Source organism: Ochotona curzoniae, unplaced genomic scaffold (assembly GCF_017591425.1).
Source record: "Ochotona curzoniae isolate NIBS_2020 unplaced genomic scaffold, NIBS_Ocur_1.0 contig_3190, whole genome shotgun sequence".
NCBI lineage: Eukaryota > Metazoa > Chordata > Mammalia > Lagomorpha > Ochotonidae > Ochotona > Ochotona curzoniae.
The window spans coordinates 4,143,164-4,167,634 of NW_024465751.1; the positions used below are offsets into that span (position 1 = coordinate 4,143,164).

At 43.7% G+C, this 24,471-nt stretch overlaps 1 protein-coding gene across 14 annotated transcripts in view; it reads left to right on the forward strand.

The window, feature by feature from the left end:
- The window catches only part of ASAP1 (ArfGAP with SH3 domain, ankyrin repeat and PH domain 1), a 248,221-nt gene that overhangs the window by 187,138 nt on the left and 36,612 nt on the right, over nucleotides 1–24,471 (forward strand). For 11 of the 14 annotated variants that reach the window (XM_040979278.1, XM_040979280.1, XM_040979281.1 and 8 more), the window contains 9 exons: nucleotides 8,077–8,164; nucleotides 10,156–10,204; nucleotides 14,083–14,246; nucleotides 15,899–16,032; nucleotides 17,746–17,837; nucleotides 20,456–20,642; nucleotides 20,869–20,954; nucleotides 21,736–21,851; nucleotides 21,990–22,057. In XM_040979278.1, coding sequence (XP_040835212.1) covers nucleotides 8,077–8,164; nucleotides 10,156–10,204; nucleotides 14,083–14,246; nucleotides 15,899–16,032; nucleotides 17,746–17,837; nucleotides 20,456–20,642; nucleotides 20,869–20,954; nucleotides 21,736–21,851; nucleotides 21,990–22,057 — 984 coding nt within the window. Of the gene's footprint in view, nucleotides 1–8,076; nucleotides 8,165–10,155; nucleotides 10,205–14,082; nucleotides 14,247–15,898; nucleotides 16,033–17,745; nucleotides 17,838–20,455; nucleotides 20,643–20,868; nucleotides 20,955–21,735; nucleotides 21,852–21,989; nucleotides 22,058–24,471 lie in introns of those variants that run through there. The other 3 variants (XM_040979289.1, XM_040979290.1, XR_005883756.1) reach the window with 3 other exon arrangements.

The window sequence follows — 24,471 nt, forward strand, 5'->3', positions numbered from 1 at the left end:
CAGGCCCAAGTGAATACTTTTCAAAGAAAACTGTTTTGTAGAAGAGGCTTAGAGATTAAATCCTTTAAATGAAGCCATTCAGTTTATAACCAGCTAAACCAATTTCAGAACCAAGCCTGTGCTGTTTCTACTGTACGTGGCTAGGCCTTCCCACAGATTGCTAATTGTTATTAGTAGAAAGTATTTTACTTTGTCTTTGAACCCATCAGTCTGTGTTACGTGAGGAAGGGAGAAGTACCACTCCCAAGAACATAAAACGAGGATTCTAGAAACTTGTGTTTGTACCTGAAGACTCCCTAAAAATCTTATATTTTTTTTAGTCCCTCAGGTTGTATCATGATTAGCCTCATTGCAGTCATTAAATTCATGGTCCCTTTTAATATCATTTTTTTTCCTCATTATATTGTTTAGTTAAAAGGCAGGAAGATGCAGAGAGGTGTCTTTCATCCACTGGTTCTCTTCCTAAGCACCTGTAATACCAGGGCTGAACCAGGCTGACGGCAGGAGCCCAGAACTCCAGCTGGGTCTTCCACGTTGGTGTAAGGACCCAGCCGATGGATACGTCACTGCTGCGGTCTGGAGTGTACGCTGGTGGGAGGTCGGAATCACAGAGTGGAACGCTAGCATCCCAAGTGGCATCTTCACCGTCACACCTTCGGTTTCATTTTCTGCCACCTTTGGAGGTAGCCCGGTGTTATCACCTGTGTGCTGAGTGGGATCACTGTCTCCGGAACCCTGCAGCCCGACTCCGTGGATGTGAATTCCAGTGCTGCCCCCGAATCCCTGGGAGGATTTGACCATTGAGGTGCAATGGAGCTGTTAATTCAGAAGTGGTTGTAAAGATTAAATGAGTTCATTGATTATAAATAATTAGAACAGGATGTGGGGAGGAATTAGTGCTCAATAAATGTCAGCTTTAATTGTCGTTACTATTTATCTTCTTCCCTAATGTGCTACTCCATCAGTGACAGACCAGTTTATTGGATTTCTTTTGTATTGCTGTTTTGTTTGCTCCTCAACTTGCTTGACAAGACCACTTTCAGATATTCATTCCTAGCCTGATGTATGGGATGGAAACAGCGTTGAATACTCAGTGCCTGCTCCCGGAGCTTGGAGTAAACAATAGGCAAGTGCCGGGCCCAGCACAATATCCTAGCATCTAAAGTTCTCACCTTGCATGCGCCAGGGTTCCATATGGGTGCTAGTTCATGTCCTGGCAGCCCCGGTTCCCATCCAGCTTATGGCCAGGGAAAGCAGTAGAGGATGACCTAAAGCCTTGAGACCCTAACCTACATGAATAGGATCTGGTGTTGTGTTTGAACCTCAGTGACTTAAGTGTGATATTCCCAGAGGTGGCTGCATTTTAACAGGGAATACTTCCTTGAGGGGCATGTCTAGAGGGGCATTGATAACCACAGAATTTTTTGCATTGACTGTTGGATGCCTGAGGAGAGATGTTTCACATGCATTTATTGAACACTCACTGCAGACACTTGGCATGTACATAACAGCTTCACAGGGGAGCAGCTGTTGTCTCCAGTCAAACAGAAAGTCTGGAATTCATGTAAACATTAAGAACCGGAGTCAGATTTGGACCCAGTAAGTTTAATTCCAGAGCCTGTACTGCCCCCTGCTTGTAAGTGGAGCACCCTGTGCTTGTCATACAGTGCCTGAGTTCATTGTTGCAGCAAAAATAACCTTGTTCTCCCCCTTCGTGGTAAGATGAAGAGGGCTAAGGGGCTTGCTCGTAGTTCTATTAGTGGAGACCCATGCCTACAGGGGAAACTAACAGAATGTTGCATTGCTCCAGACTTCCAAAACTAGCAGAGACCCAGTTCCAAAAACCTGAGTGGTTTTTCCAAAAGCTGGATCTTTTGTCAGCAGCCTCTCGTTTGAGCCAAAGAGCAGCAAGCATTGCAGCGTCAGCTTTTTTCTTTTGGTAAATCCTCGGGAATAATGAGGGTGTCACGGTGCTGATGCTGCCTGGGATTTGAGGACCTGTCTGATAAATCCCTCATGCTTTCACGTTCAGTAGATATGGGAAGAAATTCCTGCAAGGACTTTGTTTCATGAATGAATAAGGAAGGATGAAATTGAAGGATTAAAATATGAAAGGCCACAGATCAAAACCACAGGCTTCCACACCTGTGAGAGCTGAGGTCTTTAAAGTATTCCTTAGTAGTCTGACATGGTACTGCAAGTCACTGGCTGTCCTTCCAGTGTGAGTCTGCTGCAGATAGAAAAGAGAGTGAAATAAGAGTTCAGTAATTTAGAGCCTGCAAACGCAAAGCCTGGCCATTTTATTACAGTGTGCATACATCCTAATGGGTAATAAAACCAAAGAAAGCCCTGCTTTTACAAATTTGAAGATATATGACAAATATTAAAAGATATCTTAGAAGATATGAGATAGTCTGTAATCAGTCAGTTGCCATGCTACCTCCCATCCACCCTCGCCAGTAAAAGAAATTAATGAGTTTTTTTTTAAAAAAGTAAAGCCTTCACTTACTTCTCTGCCGTTGCTAGCCATGACCTTAAGACAAAGTTGCTCATACCTTTTCAGCCCTTGGTTTTTCTGATGTGTCGGTGAAGGGTAATAATGAAGACACTTTTAAGATGATTGTGAAAATTACACAATATAATAAAACATGTAGCATCATAGCTGCACACGTGGACAGTGTATGGTGCCAAAAAATGTTCATCATGTGTAAGGAAAAAAGCTCGTTATGGATTTTCATCTGAGCCGTTCCCTGCATATCATGTTGGCAAAATATCATAACATAAATTTTAAAAAAAACATAGGCCATAGCTCAGCTGTTTTAGCATGTTAATACATTTTGTACAGTTATTCTCTATCAATGGATTTTGGTTTATAAGCTCTAGTTGGATAACCAACAAGTAAAATAAATTTAAAAGTTCTTGCTTCACTGGCCTTAACCTCTATATGCTAGAAAATTGTGAGCACTCCATAAATATTTGTGGGAATGTCCAAAAGGATGAATTTCTAGCCCGCTTCACTGATAAAATAACAATACCTTCAGTCCCACTTCTAGTCCAGAGTCCTGATAGCTCGCCTTTTTTCTCTTTACATTGTAGCACTGTGTAACACCTGATTCTTGAGTCAGAACATGAATGAGATGGCAGATTCCTGACTTGGCCATCTGCATTTTCTTTTTTAAAAGATTTATTTATTTTTATTTCAAAGTCAGATATACAGAGAAGAAAGAGAGAAAGGTCTGTCTGATGATTACTTCCCAAGAGACCGCAACAGGCAGAGCTGAGCCAGTCCGAAACCAGGATCCAGGAGCCTCTTCCAGGTCTCCTACGCACGTGCAGGATCCCAAGACTTTGGGCCATCTGCAACTGCTTTCCCAGGCCACAAGCAAGGAGCTGGATGGGAAGCAAGGCCACCTGGATTAGAATCAACCCCCAGCTCCATTTCCTAGTACTTCTTACACAGAGACACATTGTACCAAGCCGAATTCAGTCCCGTGGTTAAAATGATTGGAGGAGTTCTGCATGCTAGAATGAATTTTTTTATTTCCGTAATCAGCAGCTTTTCTCCGTAGCTGTCTGAGGATCATCCTCATCCAGAATAGGTGGAATTTCTCAGAAGAAACAGTACAGGCTGCTGGCTGCTGATGGAGAAAGAGCAGAAGAGGAAAAAGGGGAAGCTCCTTTGCGCAGGTTCTCCAAGGGCTCCGTAACAGGATCAGTGCAGTGAGTGTAAGTCGGGAGAGACTTGCTCGGATCTCAGCTTCACCTTTGACCTCCTGCATAACACAGAACAGTTTTCTTTGACTTTCTGACCACTGGTTTCCTCATCTGTGTAACAGATTCGGTCATGATACCTAACTCTTAAGGGTTACTTTAAGAATTAAATGATAGAACATATATTGAGTACATAGCAGTTTAGGTATCCAACTAAGAAAAACTGCTATTTGGTCCCCTGTATCACCCAGAATGCCTTCCAGAGACCAGTAGTTTTGACACACTAGTGCCTGGAGGTCTCGAGCAGTGGTTCAACACATGCCCGACCTCCTGGCAGGAGTTTCTTGCAGTCACTGACTGCGTGCCAACTGCATATGCTTCTCTAGGGCATAGTGGGTGTCAAAGATTGACCGAACGAAACTTTTGGCATGACCCTGATGGCCTGAGCAAGTCTGTTTCCAAGCACTAGCAGCAGGTGCAGAGTGCTTTTTGTGTATGTTTATCTCTTTGTATCTATCAGCCTCAGCCTGGTTAGGTCCAGTGCTTATCTCCCAAGTGACTAATGATGTTCACATTTTGTGTGTGAAGCAGAACAATTCAGCAGGATGACGAGAGGAAATAATTTCTGCATCCCAGTTCCAGTAGCAGCTGTTTCTGCTAACTGAAAAAAATATGCCTACGCTAACAACTTTACACTTTGAGCAAAAACACTGTACCAGGATGCACTCGAAGCTGTCCAGGGACAAATGTGTGATGTTTGTTTTCTTTCAAGAGATGCAGACATTCACCAGAATTGACTCATTCTGTCTCTGTGTGGATTCCTGCTTACACTTCCGATGACTTTTTCTGGCAGAATGGCCAGCTTCTGTTTTGGGTGGCACATCATTCTGTTAATCTCTTCATTACTACTATTCTTGGAAAGCACTCAGAGCCTCCTCAATCAACGTATTTTCAGAAATAAAAAACTTGAAAAATTTAAGTTCCTGTGTGTACAAAATGGACGCATGTAATAAGGAACTTTGCAAAGTGTTGTATTCAGATTCATCCAATATTTTTAAAATAGGCATCTCTTAGACATCGTGTTAAAATCAAGATACTAACAGTAATTGAGAGTGACACCTGTGAAAGGGGGCCTATGCCTTTGGAGGAGAAGCACTGCGGGTTCCTGAAACAGACGCTGCCCCAAGAGTGCCTTCAGTGACAGTACTTCCCCTGCTGCCAGTCACGGTCCTAGGCCAAGAGTTCACCTGCCCTCACAGGTTGCTCTTGGTGTAATTTGCTTAAAATCTACGATTTCAGCTGCGTCATATGGGTTCTGACCCCAACTACCAATGAGCTGTAATTCAAAAATTGAGATTCTCTCCGTTGCTTACGTGTCTTACACCTGCTCCTATTTGCCACCCCCTGAAATGCAGGTCTCACTGGTCTTTCCCCCGACTCAACTTTGTTCTGTTGATTAGCAGAGCACCTGAGCCAGGAAACAGAGTTCCTTAGCACCACAGGCAGGGTCTTCCTCCCTCTGCTCAGCATCGGTTGATGCTGCTGCTGTCTCGTTCCAGGGTCCAGGCCTTTGTGCCTCCTCCTCCTTCACCCCATTGGCCTCCATTGCTGGTCTCACAGGGAGGGGCTTGGGCTATGCATGGGGAATCTCAGTTCTCAGTGAACACCCAAGAACTCAGACACCACGACCCCCTGGGCAACATGCACAGTCCCCGTGTGTGATCTTATCTTTCGTATAGCTGCTTGTAAAATGAACTGTGTGCTCTTTACATGTGCTGGAAATGTGGTAGAGTTACTAAATACCTACCACATGAGTAAATTTCCAGTTGACTTCTAAGGTGTCCTTTCATCAAAATAATCCAACAACATACTGAAATTGAAGTTTATCCTTGGAACTCTACTTGCTTCTGGCCTTCTCTCCTTGAGAAATGTGTTCTCAGCTGTTGGGATGTTCAACCACTCCCATGGGTCTGTTGTCACCTACCTATCTTTCCATGTCATAAAATCAGTGGAAGAGGAGTGAAAGCTCAAATCCAGTCAAACTGTACTTGGCTGCATGCTGTCCCCACCAAGGCCATGGTGGTTGTGATCCGTCACCTGTCAGATGCCTCACTGGCCCAGGTTGGAGAAGAGCATTCGGTGCATGTGAGATGTGGGGGTGTCCAGTGAAGTTCCTGTTACTGCCGTATTCAGGAAAATGACAAACTCCTGATGGCATCTGTATGGCTTGTCACTGGCCTTGAAGCAAAGAGTCGATCATGGCATCATCTAAAGCATACTAGAACCCTTATGTCAGAAACTTTCCAGCAAAATCCTTGCAGATAGTTTGAGCTTAGAAGGGAGGTGAGTGGTAGTTAACATGAGCTGATAAGCATTTCCTTTATTAAGGTTTTTTGCTTCTGCTGCTTTGTTGTATCTGTTGGCAGAACTGTTGAGAAATCTAGACTTGCAAGAAAAATAAAGCATTGATTTAACCCTCTTCCACATTCAAATGGGAATAGTATCTAACAATTTTTAAGGTTTTTTAGAATCAGAAATTTCTCCACTTTAGAAACCTGAAACCTTTTATTATAGAAAATCAACTTCAGCTGAGGAAGTCCTTCCTTATGTCTGGCCCAAATCTTGTACAATTTGAGTACATTTCTTTTTGTGCAAATGGAAAACAGCTGCCCAACCTTTCCAATAACAACTTTCATGTACTTGAAGATAGTTATTAAGTCACCCCTGGCCTTATTTCCTGTGGACTAACGATTGCCTGAAGCCCATCTTCAGAGTTTCCATTTTCCAAGCCTTTAATCAGCTCTTGATCTCCCTAAGCTTTTCTACATCCTCCTTTCAAATGTGGATTTCAAATTGGAACATAGTATTTTTAACATGAGTCACCATTACCTGGGATACTACCTTTAAGGTGGTCACTGTTATTCATATCGGAAATCCAGTGATTATACTAACATTGAAATAAATGAAATTTAAGACTGGTTCTTTTTATACTAGACTGGGTCTAGATTTTGGGCCACAGATGCTAAAGAGTCTATAAAAGAATCTAAAGCCTTTTGTCCCACAAATTCTGGGAATACCCCAAGAAAAATGTGTGGCTCCAGAAATTCCTGCCTGCTGTCTGCTGGCCAGTTCTGTTGAACAAGAATCCTTTCCCATATTTCCTCTTAAGCAAAACTTTCCTAGACTTGTAGTTCCATTTCTAAATCAAATCTACATTAAGGGAGAGCATGATCCTCCTGTAAGGCAACATGGTTTGGAACAGTTGCAGAACAAAGGGCATTGTTTCCTGTGTCTAATGTCCTTGAGATCACAGAGGGAGAAAGGTCTCAAATACAATCAGAGAAAGCACAGGAAGGTAAGCAGAAATAGATGGTGCAGTGCCTGTTACCTAGGAGAGACAGTCATTGAGACACTAGTATGCCCTCACCCTACCAGTACCTCCCCATATCTCTTCCCTAAAGACTTAAATTCCTCCTGGAAATGTGCCTGCAGTAGGGATTTTTATAACTGCCAGTTGAGACTGGCACACAGATCTGATTCAGGAATCCCATTATTTACTTCCATGGGAGCAAAGCCCAGCCCAGAGACTCAGATTCCAAATTGAAATATAATACCCTAACTAGAGACGCCATTAAATGTGGCCACTGTCTTTTCAGCTGGTCCTGTGTCCTGAAGTAAACTAGGATCCTGGCATTGGCCAGTCAGTGGCCAACAGGAAGGCTACAAAGTTTTGACCAGAACAGCATTGTGGCGAGACTCCCTAGTGTGACTATGTAGATATGGAGGATGCTAACAATTTTGTATTTAGGAGTGATGTGAATCCTCCAATACCAGGGTGCATCAGCAGTGCATTACTGGTAGTAATTGTCCCTGTATTTTCTTGATGAGTAAATTTGGCATTGCAACCAAAATTTGTGGGTATCTCAGGCATTTAGTTTGGAATAATTGATTACTGGGACAATTTTGAATGAATTAATGAGAACTCAGTTACATTTCCTAGAATGTTACAATATTGAAAGTGTTGACACTATTTGTGCTTGGACTCTGGCAAGTCTTGTAGATTATTCCATTCTGTTTGGCCACAAGATATTCATGCATAGTTAAAAGTCATCCAGAAGGACATCTGAAATTTTTTTTCCTACTTAAGATTCATAGTTTTTTATTATTATTTGTATTTGTATGTATGTATTGAAAAGGCAGTGAGAGATTAAAACAAGAGACTTTCAGTCTGCTTGTTCATTCCCCAGATGCCCACCGCAGTTGGGGCCGGCCTAGGCTGAGCTCAGTTGGAATGGGCTACAGGAGGCTGAACGTGCGACCGGAATGTCTCTGTGCACATAAGTTCTCCCATTTCTTGTTTTCTAGTCTAACAGGCAACCAGCTAAGGTGAACCTCCTCACCTGCCAGGTGAAACCAAATGCTGAAGACAAGAAGTCCTTTGACCTGATCTCACGTAAGTCATTTTCCCCGAGTCAATCCCTGTGGATGCTGACACCTGCACAGTTCCAGTCTGGGTTTGGAAGCAGCAGCTCTTCCAAGAAGGGCGCTTCAGAGATAGCAGTTGAACAGCTCCTTGTTACCCCTGCACAGGGAGCTCTGGAAAGACCCTTTGGCTCTCTTGCGTTGTACCTAGTCCCCATGCAGTTGGGAAGGCTTACGCTATCAAATCTGGGCGTAGGTAGAACTTAGAGGCATACATTGAACTAGACCAATGCTGGACTGAGAGCGCACAGCTTTATGCCCTTGGAGAGATGTGTCTAAGCTCTTTCCACTGTTCTCTCGGATCTGCAGGATTGCAGTCTAGTGTGAAGCCCACGCGTGGGTGTTTTTCTAAGTCACTCGGTCATGCTGGTGTGTGCCTCTGCTAAAGTACATCGACGTAGACTGAGAGTACGGCTTTGCTTCTGTGTCTGTCCAGAATTAACATCCCTAGAACATGAAACTGATAAAGAAAAAATCATGTCCGTGCTTCCAAGCAGGTGGCCCCGCCTCCTGTCATAGTCATACCCCATGGTTCCTAGTTTGTTTCTCTGTTCTGATAGGGCTGCATCAGGAGCTACCCCCTGTGTCTGCTGTGTGGGAGGGAGCTGTTTCTACATTGACTGAGTGACACACCCTCTAGTGCGGGTGACACCTTATAAAGAAGGAAGAGGCAATGACCCTGAAATGACTTAGGCTTCCCTTCTCTGTCAGAGCCTGGCAAGGCAGCATAGTAGCCAAAGGGCATGATGCAGGTGCAGAGGCACAAACCCTGTCTACCCTGCAAATCATTTTGTTGCAATTGTGTCAGGGAAAACTCAGAAGTTACTCTGACCAAAAAGTCTGAGGCAGTTGAAGGCCTTTTCAGGTGTGTGTAGACTGGATTCTGGAGCATCTGCATGAGGCTCAGAGTTTCTGTGATGCCTGTGACTGGAGGATTTCTTGGGTTGTTAGTAACAGAGAAATAGGAAAAGTTATGAATTATTGCATTAGACATCTAGTGACTGGAATATATTCAGAGGAAGACACCATTAGGCAATTCCGTCTTTATCCCAACATTGGTGTACTTATATGTACATGGTGGCTCCTTTGTCGCTCGGCAGCATGGTGTTTGGGGCCTACTGTTACACAGGTGGTCTGCTGTCAGCTAAAATGGGATATATACACTGTGATCTCAAAAGACCAGGCAACCTGTAAGTCATTAAGGGTGGTTGCCTGTCACTGAGCATCTGATGGACCTCTGGTGCTTGACGCATGTTGCTGCTAATTCTCCCAGAACTTCTATCACTTTCCCATTTTGATAAAAAGCTGACGCTCAGAGAAGTTTCATGATTTGATTCATGCTGCTGCAACAACAAAGTGGAAATGTTCCGTGTCATTCATACTGTCCCGCCTAGTCTGGAATTGCTTGGTGAATGACCTACATGTGTGCAAATGTTTTCAGAAACACTGAGTTTTAAGGCAGTGTCTGTCCTCTCTGCACGTGCCCACAAAATCTAAGTGAGGTCACTGCTGTGCCTAGCTGGGCGACAGAGCGTAGAGGCTTCTGTCAGCCCCAGGGCACGGGGCTGCCCTGGAGTGAGCCGGGAACAGTGAGCGAATGACTTCTGAGAGGTAAATTGTTCTCTAAAGGAAAGTCTGCTTGAAAAAGAAAATGGCCAAGTAACAGCTGGCACTCTTTCATGTCCCTAAAATCCACTAGGATCACACAAGACCTCTCCCTCATCTTTCTGTTTTGTTTCCAACACTGGATGTTTGCATGGTATTTGTGATTATTTTGTTGTTTATTGCACTTAAGAAAAATAACTGACAAAGTAAGCTACCGAAAAATATTGGGGTAAAACTAAATATTAAAAATCCTACTTTTATTGTGTCTGTTCTTCTTGTGGGAGCTTTAAAAATCGACAGTGTGCCTGAAAGTGTGCTGATTTCTGAGTTCCTACTTTTTCTTCCCTTGTGTTTTAGATAACAGGACGTATCACTTTCAGGCAGAGGATGAGCAGGATTATGTAGCGTAAGTACTTTGAAACGCCTGCCTAGTGGGGGAAGCGTCCGTGTTCTTCACGGTCGCTGTGCCTGGGGCACTCCACACTGCTCTCACCCTCTGCACCCTTGCAGTCTCTTCTCCCTGGTTGCTGTGGCCAGCCTGGCTGCCCCAGGGACTGCGGCTCCTCCTTCCCCACCCACAGCCTCTGCGCAATCCTCTGGAATTGTGTGGGACAGGATCTTCTTACTGTTTTAAACACTCATCTGCAGTTAGGTGCTTTCTTGATGTTTGACAACCCAGTGCATCAGGCAGTCGGCCTGAATATTTGATTGTTCCTAGAGAGGAGTGGAAGAGGCTAGCCCAGAAGGAAGGACAGGCCAGCTTGCTTGATAACATGAGAGCAGCCAGGTTGGCATCACAAATCTTGGGGTCGAGGGGGAGTCTGAGCTCACTAGGGGTGCAGCCTCAGGCAGCCTGAAGCCCTTCCTGCTGGACCATTTTCACGACATGATCCCTGATTCTGAACAGTCTTCATCTTCTTCACTGTAGACTACCTGGATTAAGACAGTGCGTGGCTATTACTTCTCACCCACTTGGTAGAGGACCATTTATTTTAATTAGCCAACTACACCTTTTTTTTTTTTCAGTGTTCCAATTTTTTGTTTCTAATGCATACTTAGGGATAACTTGGACCAGGTTCCATGCATGATCAAGAATCCTACCCTGACTGTGGCACACACCGGGTTATTTTCCCTCTTGCATTTCCTTCCAAAGAGCCACCGCACCATCCTCTTCTCTCCCTTTTTGCCTCACACTCGCCTGCTCTCATCCCGCCAAAATACCGGAAAAGTGACAAGGAGAATAGAAAGTAGAGTTGGGAGAAACAGCAAGAGAGAGGAAAAATATAAAGGAAAATGAACCTGGTTACCCATTTATTGATCTGAATATCTAATGAGTCCTAATTGTATACTAAGAACTATGTGCAAAGCATTGAAAAGGCAACACTCTAATTTTAAATACACTATATGGAGCCCTCTGCTGGAAGATAGAGTAGTGTGAACAGGTTGAATGCTAAGTAGGGCAGAGGAGGGGAGACTCAAGGAAAACACCTCTTGGGTTCGTGGGAGTGTCAGTCTGCTCCACAGGTGAGGGGCAGGCCAGACTGACCCGTGATGGCCACAGGTGAGGGGCAGGCCAGGCTGACCCGTGATGGTCTGAGAAGGTTGTTGGCACTCTACACTCCAGGCAGAATGTTGCAGCCACCTAGAAGCAACAGGATAGAACAGGAAGGAAGGGACTGATGGCTGTTCGTTAGGAAAGGTGCTAAGTCAGACACTGAGGGGTAATAGAATTCAGATGAGAAAAGCAGGGGACGGGAAGGCTTCCTTCCACAGATTCATGAGGAGTTTTTGTTTGTTTGTTTGTTTATCGTGACCTCCTGAATAAAGAGGCAAATACAGCATAATAAAAGAAACCTTGTACGGGGCAGAGGGAGTGTTCACGCAAGTCTGACATGACCCAGCTGTAGAGCTTTAGGAGGTTATGTTAGCATCTGGAGGCTTCAATTCCTTTATGTAAAGTATCGCACACCCTAACCTAGAAGAATGTTGTAGGATTCTGTTTCAGAATTAAAGGCACTTGGCACGTGAGAATACCTGTTCGCTGGTAACTAGTCAAAGGGTGGCCACGCAAAGCAGGATGGAGGACCTGCAGCCAACAGGCAAGCACAGGGACTGTGGTGTGCTCGTCACGTGCACACTGAATCCAGAGTCCTGAGTTGTTTTGGACAAACAGTGTCTACTTTCTAACATGAGACAAAATGATAGAAACTATGCTGTTTAGTTCAAAGAGGTATATAAAGCATTCCCACATTTCCATTTTCCGTATCACAGTAGACAAGTTGAGTTGTGGGAGGTGCTTTTTGTGATTAAAAAAAAAAACACTACGCAATTATTTGAAGATTTGTGTGCGTACACTCTCATAAACTCCTTGATGCTGTCGCTACAAACTTTTGGACGTGCTTTCCTGTTTCACAACACACTGAAGCCAAGCGCCACCTAGAGTTAAGGGTGTGACCTGCACCCACATACTCCAGCAACTTTGGGTTTTAGGTCTCCTATCTGTATTCCTTGCTAGAAGCCTTTTCTAGATGCTGCTTGTCCTTACCTGTGTCACTCTATAAGATATCAAGAAGATGACTATTCTAAACATCTGTATTATCGGTGAACAGCATCATTAGCTGTTCTCAACAGTTTTTCTGTGCAGCTAGGAAAAAAACAACGGGGTTTGTTTTGTTTAAGATATATTTATTTGAAAGGCAGCATTACCAGAAAGAGAGAGATCCTCCATCCCCTAAGTCACTCCCCAAATACCTGCAACCACTGTAGTTGAGCCACACCAAAGGCAAGAACGGGAACTACATTCTGGTCTGCCAGTGGGTGGCAGGGACCCAAGTACTTGGGCTGTCTTCCACTGCCTCCCAGGCGTACTATCAGGAAGCTGGATTGGAAGCATGGAATAGCTGGGACTCGAACAGGACTCTGGGATATGAGATGGAGCTAACCCAGAGCCAGTGCAGCAGCACAGCAGGTCAAGCCACTGCCTGAGCATCAGCATCCCATACAGCCATACGTTCAGGTCCCAGCTACTCCTCTTCTAATCCAGGCCCCTACTGGTGTGCCTGAGAGAACAGTTAAGAATGGTCCAAGTGTTTGAGTCCCTACACCCAACGTAGCAGACGGGAAATGGAGCTCCTACTCCTGGCTTCTGCCTGGCCCAGCCTCAGCCAGTGCGGTCACTTTGAGAATGAACCAGCGGATACAAGATCTCCTGCTGTCTGTTTCTCCCTCCCTCTCTGTAATTCTGCCACTCATATAAATAGTCTTAGAGAGAGGCAGGCATTCCACATGGCAGCTTAACTAGTTTGTGCCATAATGCCTGCCTTCATTTTTTTTTAATTAATTTAGTGCTTTTTGTTGTTGTTCATGAAAGTAATGCAAGCTCATGATATACTTGGTAAATGATAAGCTGGCACAGAGTCAGGAAGTACCTGTGTCAGATTACTCAGCCAGCCGGTGATAACATGCTGATGGAATTCCTTCTAGCCTTCCCTTTCCAACAGAAGCACGTAATTAGTGTGTATATTTAAACTTGGAGTCACATCGTGTGACGTGGCTTTTTTTCCTGTTAACTTCACAAATTGTTAAACTCGTGGGCATTTCTCTGGTGTTACCCCCAAATACTGAAAACGTAAAACTGTCATGCTTGTTTACAGGCCCCACTTTGTGGTTATTTCCTTGTTAGTTCACCACGTGCTGGGGAGGCCTCAGGTTGTTCCATGCAGAGATTGGGAGCAGGGGGTTCTTCTGTTTGGTACCTGGAGTGGCCCTGCTGTGTCTGGGTTTTAGGAATGACATACTCTTTCATTTTGTGAACATCACCATGGTTCCCTGTTGATACACTTTTTCACAGTGTAAATACTATGACTGCACGTGAAAGATCCCTTCCCTTTACATTCAAGTGTCCCCACTGTTGGGCATTTCAAAGGAACAGCTCTTCCTTTTCTCCCACCCAATTCTCAACCTCACCTCAGCTTAAACCCTCACTGGACCTCTTTATTCCCTGATCTTTACTCAATCCATCTACATGGAAATGTACACACCTTGTATATTCATACAAGGCCTTCTTAACACTAATCTTTATCTCTTCCTCTGTCTCATTCCTGTGTGTTGTTTTCCGTTCTTGAACTCTTGCTTGAATTTCTTTCCTTCTTCACCATCTTATGTTTTTGGGTTGCGAAAGAGCTGTCTTCTGGAAGTTCTTAAGGAAAGTAGAGTCGAGGGTGGCAACAGTCGTGCTCCCATGCCCTCACAAAGGCCTCCTGCTTGTGCTGTGCTTGACCACAGGTGGGTATCAGTATTGACCAACAGCAAAGAAGAGGCCCTGGCTATGGCTTTCCGAGGAGAGCAGAGCACAGGGGAGAACAGCTTGGAGGATCTGACCAAGGCCATCATCGAGGACGTCCAGCGGATGCCCGGGAATGACGTCTGCTGTGACTGTGGCTCTTCAGGTATCTTCCTGTAAAATGTAAAATGAGTTAGGCAGCACATACTCCCACCTGAAAAAGCTGTTGCCTATGCTGAGCTTTCCTCACCTGGAACCTTCGACCTCCTGTCATAAACAGTGGTACCTGCCAGGAGGGCCCCTTTGCTGTCAGGGGCAGTTATACACTGTGGACGTTAAAGAGCCAAAGACGTGGCGTCTACTGCTTTGAATTATAGGCTTGCTGCTGCCAACCTGGATCAGGCCACATCCATTTACTGCTCTGAAAACAGTTCCTCATCCTAGAACGTGGGGTAATGTCTGATGAGGACTTAGTGACATGGTGTACATGGGATTGGCTGAGGTGCAGTACTTCCTGTTCAGAGGAACCTTTCCCAGTCTGTACCTCATGGATGTTTCTCCCTCGTAACCTTCTATCTTCAAGTGGTACTTGGTTACCAAGCTATTGGCCATAGCTAACATTTCTTGAGTCTTTGTGCTATATGTCTTGCTTACATTATTGCATTGAATTTTTGCAGAGGCTCTGTGAATAAGATATTAATGGTATCCTCCATTTTACACAAAAGGAAACTCGAACTCAGAGAATATGCTGAGTAACTTATATAAGATCACACAGTTTGTAAGGGTCAGAACTAGAGACATGCAAACCTGATGGTGTTCTTGGGTACCGCTTCTCATTTCACTGAGGAAACTGAATTTTGTTACGTAGGATGTCATAGGCCTCTCTGAAAGAAGTCTCAATTTTTTATTTATTTATTTTTACCATTTTCACGTGTGGCAATGGCATACAGTGTAAGGAATGGCAGTAAAGTTCTAAGTATTCATGTATTGATCAATCAGAAGGAAGCTTGGCCCAGAACATTCCCACTGTTCTGGAACTGTTGGAAGTAGCAGCAAAAAGCTTAGTGTTACTAAGAGAAACCTGTAATAGTTCTTGTTCCTAAGCAGTGCTTATCGAGAACCCTCAGCCAGGAATGATAGGTTAATGTGCACTGGAACAGAGGTGAGTGAGAGCCACTGAGCCCTGCCCGTGTAAGCATCCCTTTAATCCATCGCTGTCAGGGTTGGTGGCAGAGAGAGAACCCCTCCCACAAGGCCTTCAGATGGATGCTGCATAGGATCTCTTAGGAAAAGTCTCTGTCATGTCATAGGAATAAAGTACTTGGTTTTGTTTTCAATTCATATCAAAGAGATACTTTTATGATACCACTAAAATACAAGCATATGTTTCTTCCATCGAAGTCTTCCCTTCATAGTATTTTTTAAATTTTATACTTGTTTTATTTGAAAAGCAAAGATAGGCCGAGACAAGATAGGACATCTCCCATCTGCTAGTTCATTCCCCAAATATCCATGGCTGGGACTTGGGCTGGGTGGAAAACGAGCCAAGAACTCACACCGGGAGTTCACTCTCGGAGGTGGCAGGGACCTGGCAGCTTGAGCCATCACCTGGTGTGCCTTAGCAGGAAGCTGGAAACGGGTGTGGCACTCCATCGCAGGATGCAGACATCCCAATGCCTCCCCTTCCCTCCCTCTGCACTACCCCCAAGTAATCCAGTGCTAATTCCCAGGAAGGTTTACTATTGTTTTGATTTCCTCTATATTAGGCACACTAAAATTAGGTATCTCACTTTATTGACTTCAAAATGCTTTCCACAGAACCCACCTGGCTTTCAACCAACTTGGGTATTTTGACCTGTATAGAATGTTCCGGAATCCATAGAGAAATGGGAGTTCATATTTCTCGCATTCAGTCTTTGGAACTAGACAAATTAGGAACTTCTGAACTCTTGGTAAGTAATGACCTGTGCTTTGAGGTGAAGAATAGCTTATTGTGATGGGTAGATTTAGCATATTGCTTTTTTGTTTTGTTTTGTTTTTTGGTGGTGGTGGTGTTTGTTTCTACTGAGTTTCTAGCATTCTAACTCTTGAGTCTTAGGAATTGGCATGGATATTTAGAAGTAACTTCTGTGATGCATAGTGTCAACTATTTCATTTTCCTGTTGGGAAGACTGGTGAATCATGGATCTATAATTAGCTCAAGGAAACTGGCTCTTTTGGGATGGGCTTCCTCAAAGCTGTGTTTTCCATAGGAAATAGGTTTTTATATGACTTTGTGTAATAGCAGTTGAGCTCACATGTTCACATTTCCTAGTAGCTTATTATTTTAAAAAATGACTAAAGAGTTTGTCTCAGTTTGATTTTCAGGGTTCGCAAGTTTGTGAAAATATTGTAAACTAGTTAATTGCTGTCATAAAAAAAAATTTATCCCTGATCCACAGTTTCTTCAGGTAGTAGTGGAAACACCATGGAATGTTGTGATACTTAGTTCTTTAAGACAAAAAGGGTCATAAATCCTTAAACCTGGCGTTCTTTAACTTCCAATCCTTTGCATCAGGGTTCATCCAAATTCAGAGCCCTTATCAGAGCCAGATTAGTAGAGAAAGGGTGGGCGGAAGGGGAGAAGACCCATTGGCATCCCTGTGAGGCTCTATGGTATGGATCCCTGTGGTACATAATGTTAGCCCTGGGTCACTGTGAGAGTGAATTAAAAAAAAAAAAAACTGGGGTTCCTGAGACAGAACGCTCTCCCTTGAATAGAACTTGACTGACTCTGAGTCGCCATGCGGAAGGCCCAGCTTGTCAGTAGCCTGGCCTGGAGGGGGCAGGGTAGAACATGGCCTGCCAGCAGCCCTTGCCTTCTGGACATGTGATGAGGATCCATGTCGGGTTGCACTCCCTCGTTTAGGAAGTAGGAGATGATGTGCTCCCCAGCTCATTTCAGGATTAGAGAAAAGGCTCCGTCCTGATAATATGACATAGCTGTACTTCGATACAGAAATGCCATTGTGCTCTGCCTGCTTACGTCAATGGGAACCAGTTTCATAATTACAAATAGGGAAGTCCAGATTGTAAACACTTGTGCAATAAACTCAAGATTGTTCCCCCAACAAATAATCTCACATTTTTTTTCTGTCCATATTTGTTCACTATAAAAAGGGAATGCGATGGAGAAACGGTGTGTTGTTCGCTGAGAGTTTAACATAAACTGACACCTGGAGCCTGTCCTGCTAGGTTGTATGTGTATAGGACAGGATCCTGCTCTAGCCCAGCACTTAAAAATGTTTGTAGAACCTGAGATTACATATAACTTCATGTTGGTGCAGAAACCTTTTGAAATCCGTGCATAGTTTTTTCAGGATACACATTTTCCACTAATTTTTTGAAGACTTCCCTCGTATTTGATTTTCTTGTCATTTAGATTAGAAGCACCCATTGGGAAAAGGATCATGGTTCACCTATCTGTGTACATCCAACGTTCAAAGTTAAGTGGCTGACACACAGTAGATGCTCAGTAAATGAGTGTTAAATTGACCAAATGGATGAATGGTTTGCATTTTGAATCAGATGAATGAAATAAAACATATTCACGAATCTTAAAAAGCAACTAACAGTTTTAGCTGCTACTAAAGAGTCTCCTATATTGTATTTTGTTTTTGTTACAGCTGGCCAAGAATGTGGGAAATAATAGTTTTAATGATATTATGGAAGCAAACTTACCCAGCCCCTCACCAAAGCCCACCCCTTCCAGTGATATGTAAGTATTTCTGATGCCATGAACGCTTGTACCACACTTTGTTGTTTTACATTCTCTAAAAAATATTTTGGTGCCCACTTCATAATCTGAGCAAAGCAGAGCCAAGGGAAGTTTCCTGGCATGTGTTTCTGGGATGCACAGCTGTTTTCACTGCACCTTTGGGGGGTCGTCGCTGCCTAGCACCTGCTCTGTGGAGCATAGAAGTTCTTGAGCCGGTCGTCTCCAAGGCAAAGCGTGTTGTGATCAGTGATAGACATACACAGCCTATGTGAGCCTGCCGTGAGACTGGCAGCCGTCCCAGTGCTCGACAGCCCACTCAGCAGGACTGTGGGAAACACACTCTGCATCCTAGTAGCAAAACAATCCTATTTACCAAAGCCCTGGGTTTATTTACCCTTTGGTTCAGCTGTTCCGAATTATTCCTGTTTTGTGATAAAAGATTAGGAACAAAGCAAGTCTCTGTTGGCATCTAACTAAATATTCCCTGAGACAGTCACATGACAGCATGCTGTATAGATGTAGAAAAGATGGAAGCTTTCTGTGTCTGATAGGAGACACTCTCCAGGATTATTAAGGAGCAGGGTACACAGCACTATGGAATAGGCTGCCTTTAGGGACAGGAAGATGTAATGGGACGGAGAAGAATGGTTGATACATATGCTCTAACAGACTCACTGTGCTAGCTAAGGAGTTAGGTTTTGGCTAAATTCACCAATGAAGCTCTCATCTCTGAGTCTTAATGCCTGGACTGCAAAATTTGGATAGTAAAAAATACTTGCATGTGCTTTTTTGTTTACTTGAGGAAACATTGTAAGAAAAATATGAAACTAATTAATGTGCTCACTCTGAGATGGGAGTAGGAAACTCGATACATTTTCATACCATTTCTCCATTTTGAGTCATGTGAATTTATTACTGTATCCAAAAACACTTTTACTTAGATTTGCATTCAAACTTTTTAAAGTACTGTGTCTCCATTATAAATGGGAGTTGGGGGAAGTGAAGCTCATGAAAATTAAGTGCTTTGTCCAAGGTCACACAGCTAGTATGCTGTAAAACTAAGATTTGAACCCAAAGCCCATATACTGTCTTTTTATTCATTGAATAAGTAACTTGGACATTCAGAGGAAAGATACAGGTGCAGTTAGGTCCAAGATGTCAGCCAGTGTCAATCTAGAACATGGGTCTTCACCCCTGTGTCTTCCCTCCCCTTCCCACTGAGCCAGCCATGCATTTCAGCCTTTCCCCAAAGACCACAACGGTAACCACAGATGACCCACGCAGCTGGGAGGTGAGTTCCGTTCCTCCAGCAGCTCTTAGACCCAAGTGGAGAAGGTGCTTCCTTTAGAGGCTGGGAATGCTCCATGTGCGCTCACATTCGGGGCATGTATCCACAGAGCTCCCCCAGGAAAAGGCAGCTTGCACTGTCCCTGTCTGAGCTCAGAGCTCGGCCTGTGCGAGTTGCTTTAGGGGCAGCCCTTCGAGCATATTCCCTTGCCTGTATAAAAAAGAGAATTATGTCTGATGACTAAAATGCTTTCCATGAAACTTGGAAAAATATAATTGATCACTGAACTTTAAAAATTAATTTCTTTATGTACTTCATGAGTCTGAGTTTGGAGTATTAGTAAATAGCAAATTTGTTGTGTTATTGATTCAGGCAGAAACAAACGTCCTGTAATCCATTTTCCACTAACTTGGGAATGTCATTTCTCATACCTGCATATATTAGTAAATAAATGAGTTTCTTTAGTGTGTGTTTTAGAATAACTTGATGTAAAACTTGGTGTTCTTGGATGTTAAAAAGAAGCATATTTTCGGGCCTGTGCTGTGTTGGAGCAGGTTAAGTCAACAAACTGAGTGCCAACATCCCATATGGATTCTGCTTTGTGTCCCGGCTATACCCATTCTGATCCAGCTCCCTGCGAATATATCTGGGAGAGCAGCAGAGGATGGTACAAAGCATTTGGGACCCTGCGTCCATGTGGAGAGATCCGGAAAAAGCTACCAGTTGCTGGTTTCAACTGGCCCAGCCTCAGTCTTTGCAGCAATTTGGGGAGTGAACCAGCAGATGAAAGATTCATGCTCTCTCCCCCATATACCCTCCCGTAATACTGCCTTTCAGATAAATTAAAGTAGGCCTTTTTAAAAGAAGCAGACCCGGCCCAGCGTGGTGGCCTAATGGCTAAAGTCCTCGCCTTAAATGCTCCAGGATCCCATATGAGCGCTGGTTCTAATCCCAGCAGCTCCACTTCCCACCCAGCTCCTTGCATGTGGCCTGGGAAAGCAGTCGAGGACGGCCCAAAACCTTGGGACCCTGCAGCCATGTGGGAGACCTGGAGGAAGTTCCTGACTCCTGGCTTCAGATCAGTGCAGCACGGGCCATTGCAGTCACTTGGGGAGTGAATCATCAGACGGAAGATCTTCCTCTCTGTCTCTCCTCCTCTCTGTATGTCTGACTTTGTAATAAAAATGAATAAATCTTAAAAAAAAAAAAAAAAAGAAGCGGACCTTAGGTAAAATAACATTTTTCAAAGGTGAATTTCAGTCTGAAAAATTTAAACCTGTTTTAAGCTCTTAGTAAACTTCCTTGTTCATTTCGTTGTGTCTTGTCTTAGGACTGTCCGGAAGGAATATATCACTGCAAAATATGTAGATCACAGGTTTTCAAGGAAGACTTGCTCATCTCCAGCAGCTAAACTGAATGAATTGCTTGAGGCTATCAAATCCAGGGATTTGCTTGCACTAATTCAAGTCTACGCAGAAGGAGTTGAGCTCATGGAACCACTCCTGGAATCTGGACAGGTAAGGCCTCACTAAGTCATGGGACAAAATACCACCGTGGAACATCAATCTAACAGATTACTAACGTAATGAGTTACTGTATAACACTGGGTGACCATGTTGAAATCCAGAGTTTGCGATTGAGAAAGGATGCTCCTTCTAGTTAGTGGGAGGCAGGGGGTGCAAATGCAGCTGTGGAAGCAAGCGGCCTGTGATCATCCCACTTCTCCCTGCCCTTCCCTTTTAGGAGCTTGGCGAAACTGCCCTTCATCTTGCAGTCCGAACTGCAGACCAGACATCTCTCCATTTGGTTGACTTTCTTGTTCAAAACTGGTATGGCTTTGGTTTTCTCTGTTGAGTTCTTTGAATGTTTGTCATAATTTCACACAAACCAGTTCTGTCAGTAACCAAATCAGGAGTTGGTAATCTTCTGTAAAAAACCATGTAGTGAAAAGTTTAGGATTTATAAACCATGCGGTGTCTATCACAGCTGTTCACGTCTGCTACTGCGATGTGAAAGAGGCATAGGCAATAGGTATATGAAAACCATAGCTGTGTTCCATTAAAAATTTATTTACAAAAGCTAATGGCAAGCCAGTCATGGCACACACTGTAGTGTGCCTATGCTTGGCCTTAGTAAATGTAAAGTCCTGTCATTGTGTCCAAAAAACCTGTCACCCTAGTACAGTTTGAAAGTTTGAACAACACAGCCATACAGACAAGAGTGTTTATTGTTCATATGCTCAATATGAGACGCTATAGGTGACCAGGTCAACAGCCAACTCAATCAGGACATGGCGCTAGGAAGATAAGACCGAACAGAGAAGGTTTCCACATGTGGAATTCTGTATTGGGCAGTTCTGTACAAAGCAGATTTTTAAGGAGGAACCGGAGCTTCTCCACAGCAGAATGATCCAAACCGTTGAGGATATGAACCCACCTACGAGGAGTGCTGTGTGCACACAAGCCACACAGACTAGTAGTTCAGGCATCTTCCCTACACGTTGTCCAGGAACCTTTTGAAGTACCTAGATACCTCATGGAGAAGCAGGGAGCACATCTTTATTTCTAAGCTACGGAGTACATTCTTTTCCTAACCATTTGATTTCCTCAGTGGGAACCTGGATAAGCAGACGGCCCAGGGGAACACGGTGCTCCACTACTGCAGTCTGTATGGTAAACCTGAGTGTCTGAAGCTGCTTCTTAGGAGCAAGCCCACCATGGACATCGGTAAGGATGTGGCCTGGTGTCCCTTCGGGGCCCCATGAGAGCACCAAAACAGACTTGCCTGTCACTGGGTTGTCGTTCCTTGCCTTTTTAAAATGTAGCCTAGAAAATCATTGCAAGTTTGTTTTTCCCCTGTTTCAGTTAACCAGGCTGGAGAAACTGCCTTGGACATAGCAAAGAGACTAAAAGCTACCCAGTGTGAAGATCTGGTAAGCAAAAATGGAATGGGAGATTAATTAGATGTCAGCAGCCTTAAAATGTCCTTCTGTGAGACTGGAATTAGAGCTTCCGTCTTTAATAGCATGACTAAGGCTGACAAGTACTATGTTCCATTTGAAAAAGTGGTACAACAGTAGATTTCTCATGTCGTGTCTTTTGAGTGCAATTGGGACATGGGAGGCAAAAGTCATTTGAGAGGTGTGTTATTATCAAGTGAATAGAATAAGGTCATGTTTTTTGCTTGGCAAACCATTAAGCTTTCTCTGTAGCTTAACTGATTAAGAATTTGGGGGGAATCCATTTCAAAAAAGGGGTCAAGTAAGCTTAGAGATACATTGCTTTTAAAATGTTAAATATTGATTAAAAAGCTTAGCTCACGAAGACCTGAGGAAGCAGACACCCTGCCACCCACCTTCCCAGAGCTGAGTAACCCTTCCTTGGTGCCTTCAACCCCCTAGGAATTCCACAACCAGGCAGCCCCACCCATCTTCCCATGACCCAACAACGCAGTTGAGCAGCCCATTCGCAGAGCAGGTTGGGCCACTGGTACCCTGAGAGGCTGAGGTTCAGCTGGTATCACCCCTATAGCCCTCAAAAATGGACAAGAGTCCCCACCTGGGCATAGTGTGGCAGCACACAGACACTGACAGAACCCCTATACTGCTGCTGGGCATTCTATGACACTTCATATGGACCCCAAACTCACATTACCTGCAGAAACTGATGGGGACCCACACCCACAGCCACAGTCATGGGAACTGCATACAGAGCTACCATTGAACCTGCCTACCTCAGGGAGCTTCCTCCCCACCAGGTGAGCAGTCCACCCTTCTTGCATCCCAGGGTGCTGAGACACCTGCAGGCGCTGTCAGTGCTGCTGATAGCTAAAAGAAGTTGCATGGTTACCACCCTGGAGTGCACACCAGAGCCAGCACATCCTATCCAGTCTAGAATATATTGCCAGCAGATAAGTCTTCACTATGAGAGCCACCCTTTGAAATTGGTAAAGGCAAACGACCCACTAAATGCACAAAAGCCAGTACTGGGGCACAGATTCATTGAAAGCAAGGTAACACGATACCTCCGAAGAAAGAAAATGGCTGTCTAGGGATAGACCAAGGGGAAATGAGCAAATTATATGACAGAAATTCAAAGTGATGATTTTAAGGTAGCTTAATGAGATACAAACAAATATGGGTGGACAACTCAGTGATGCTAGGAAGACAGTCGACAATACAAATGAGAAATTCAGCAAAGGTCAGAAACCTGGGGACTAAGGAAATCAATTAATGAAATTTAAAATGTTTTTGAAAGTCCCCAGGAGAATAATTGAGTAAGTAGAAGAAAGAATTTTTGAGCTCTGAAGGCAGTCTTTTGAAGTAATCCAGTCATACAAAAAAAAAAAAAAAAAACACCAGCATCATCGCCACAAAGCAAAGCAGGGATTTAGAAGAACAAAGCCCTCAGGACACACTAAACGTGTACAGATTCTCGCTGTGGGTATTCCATAAGGAGGAAGGACCATGAAAGGCATAGAAAACCTATTCCATCAAGTGGTTGCTGAAAGTCCTCCAACATCCACTTCCAGGAAGCCTAAGGGACCACTAATACATCCTCTGTGAGGCAAAAACAAGACAGAATTGTAAAAGCAGCAAGAACAAAGATGTCACTTATAAGGAAATCCTCATTCAATTAAAAGCAGACGTCTCTACTGAAACTAAACAGGCCACTAGACAATAGGATGAAAGGAAGAAAATAGAACTCCAACCAAGAATACTGTACACAGTGAAGCTATCCTTCAAAACTAAAAGCAAAAATAAAAACTTTCTGTGACAAGCAAAATAGAAGGAATTGATCACCACTAGACTGACCCTACCAGACATGCTTATAGGCCTCAGACATTAGAAGTGAAGCGATAATAAACCATCACAGGAATACAAGTACAGAAGAGTAAGGAGAAAGCTAATACTCCTTTTTTATTTTTCCTTTCTCTAGATTTGATTTGCTAGTAAGGGTTTTTTCCCACCTGTATTAATTAGGACTATAGTTCTGTTTTTTTCTTAGAGCCATCAGATTTTCCTAGCAGCATGATATTAGTCTTTGAAAATGAATTGGAAAGCATTTGATTCTTCTCTGTTTTCCTGAAGAACCTATGATTGTACAATTGTTTATTCTCTGAATCCTTAGGAGACTTCCCCCATGAAACTATTTAGGCCATTAGTTATATTGGGGAAGGTTTTCATAAATGAATTTAATTTCTTAGTACATATGGAGCTATTAAATCTTTGTAGCTATGTCTAAACATGCACTTTGAAAAATTATGTGTATTTCACGTGAATTTCTAAAACTGTCGGCATGAAATTGTGGACCATCCTTTCAAAAAGAGCAGAGCAGGTGCTTAGCC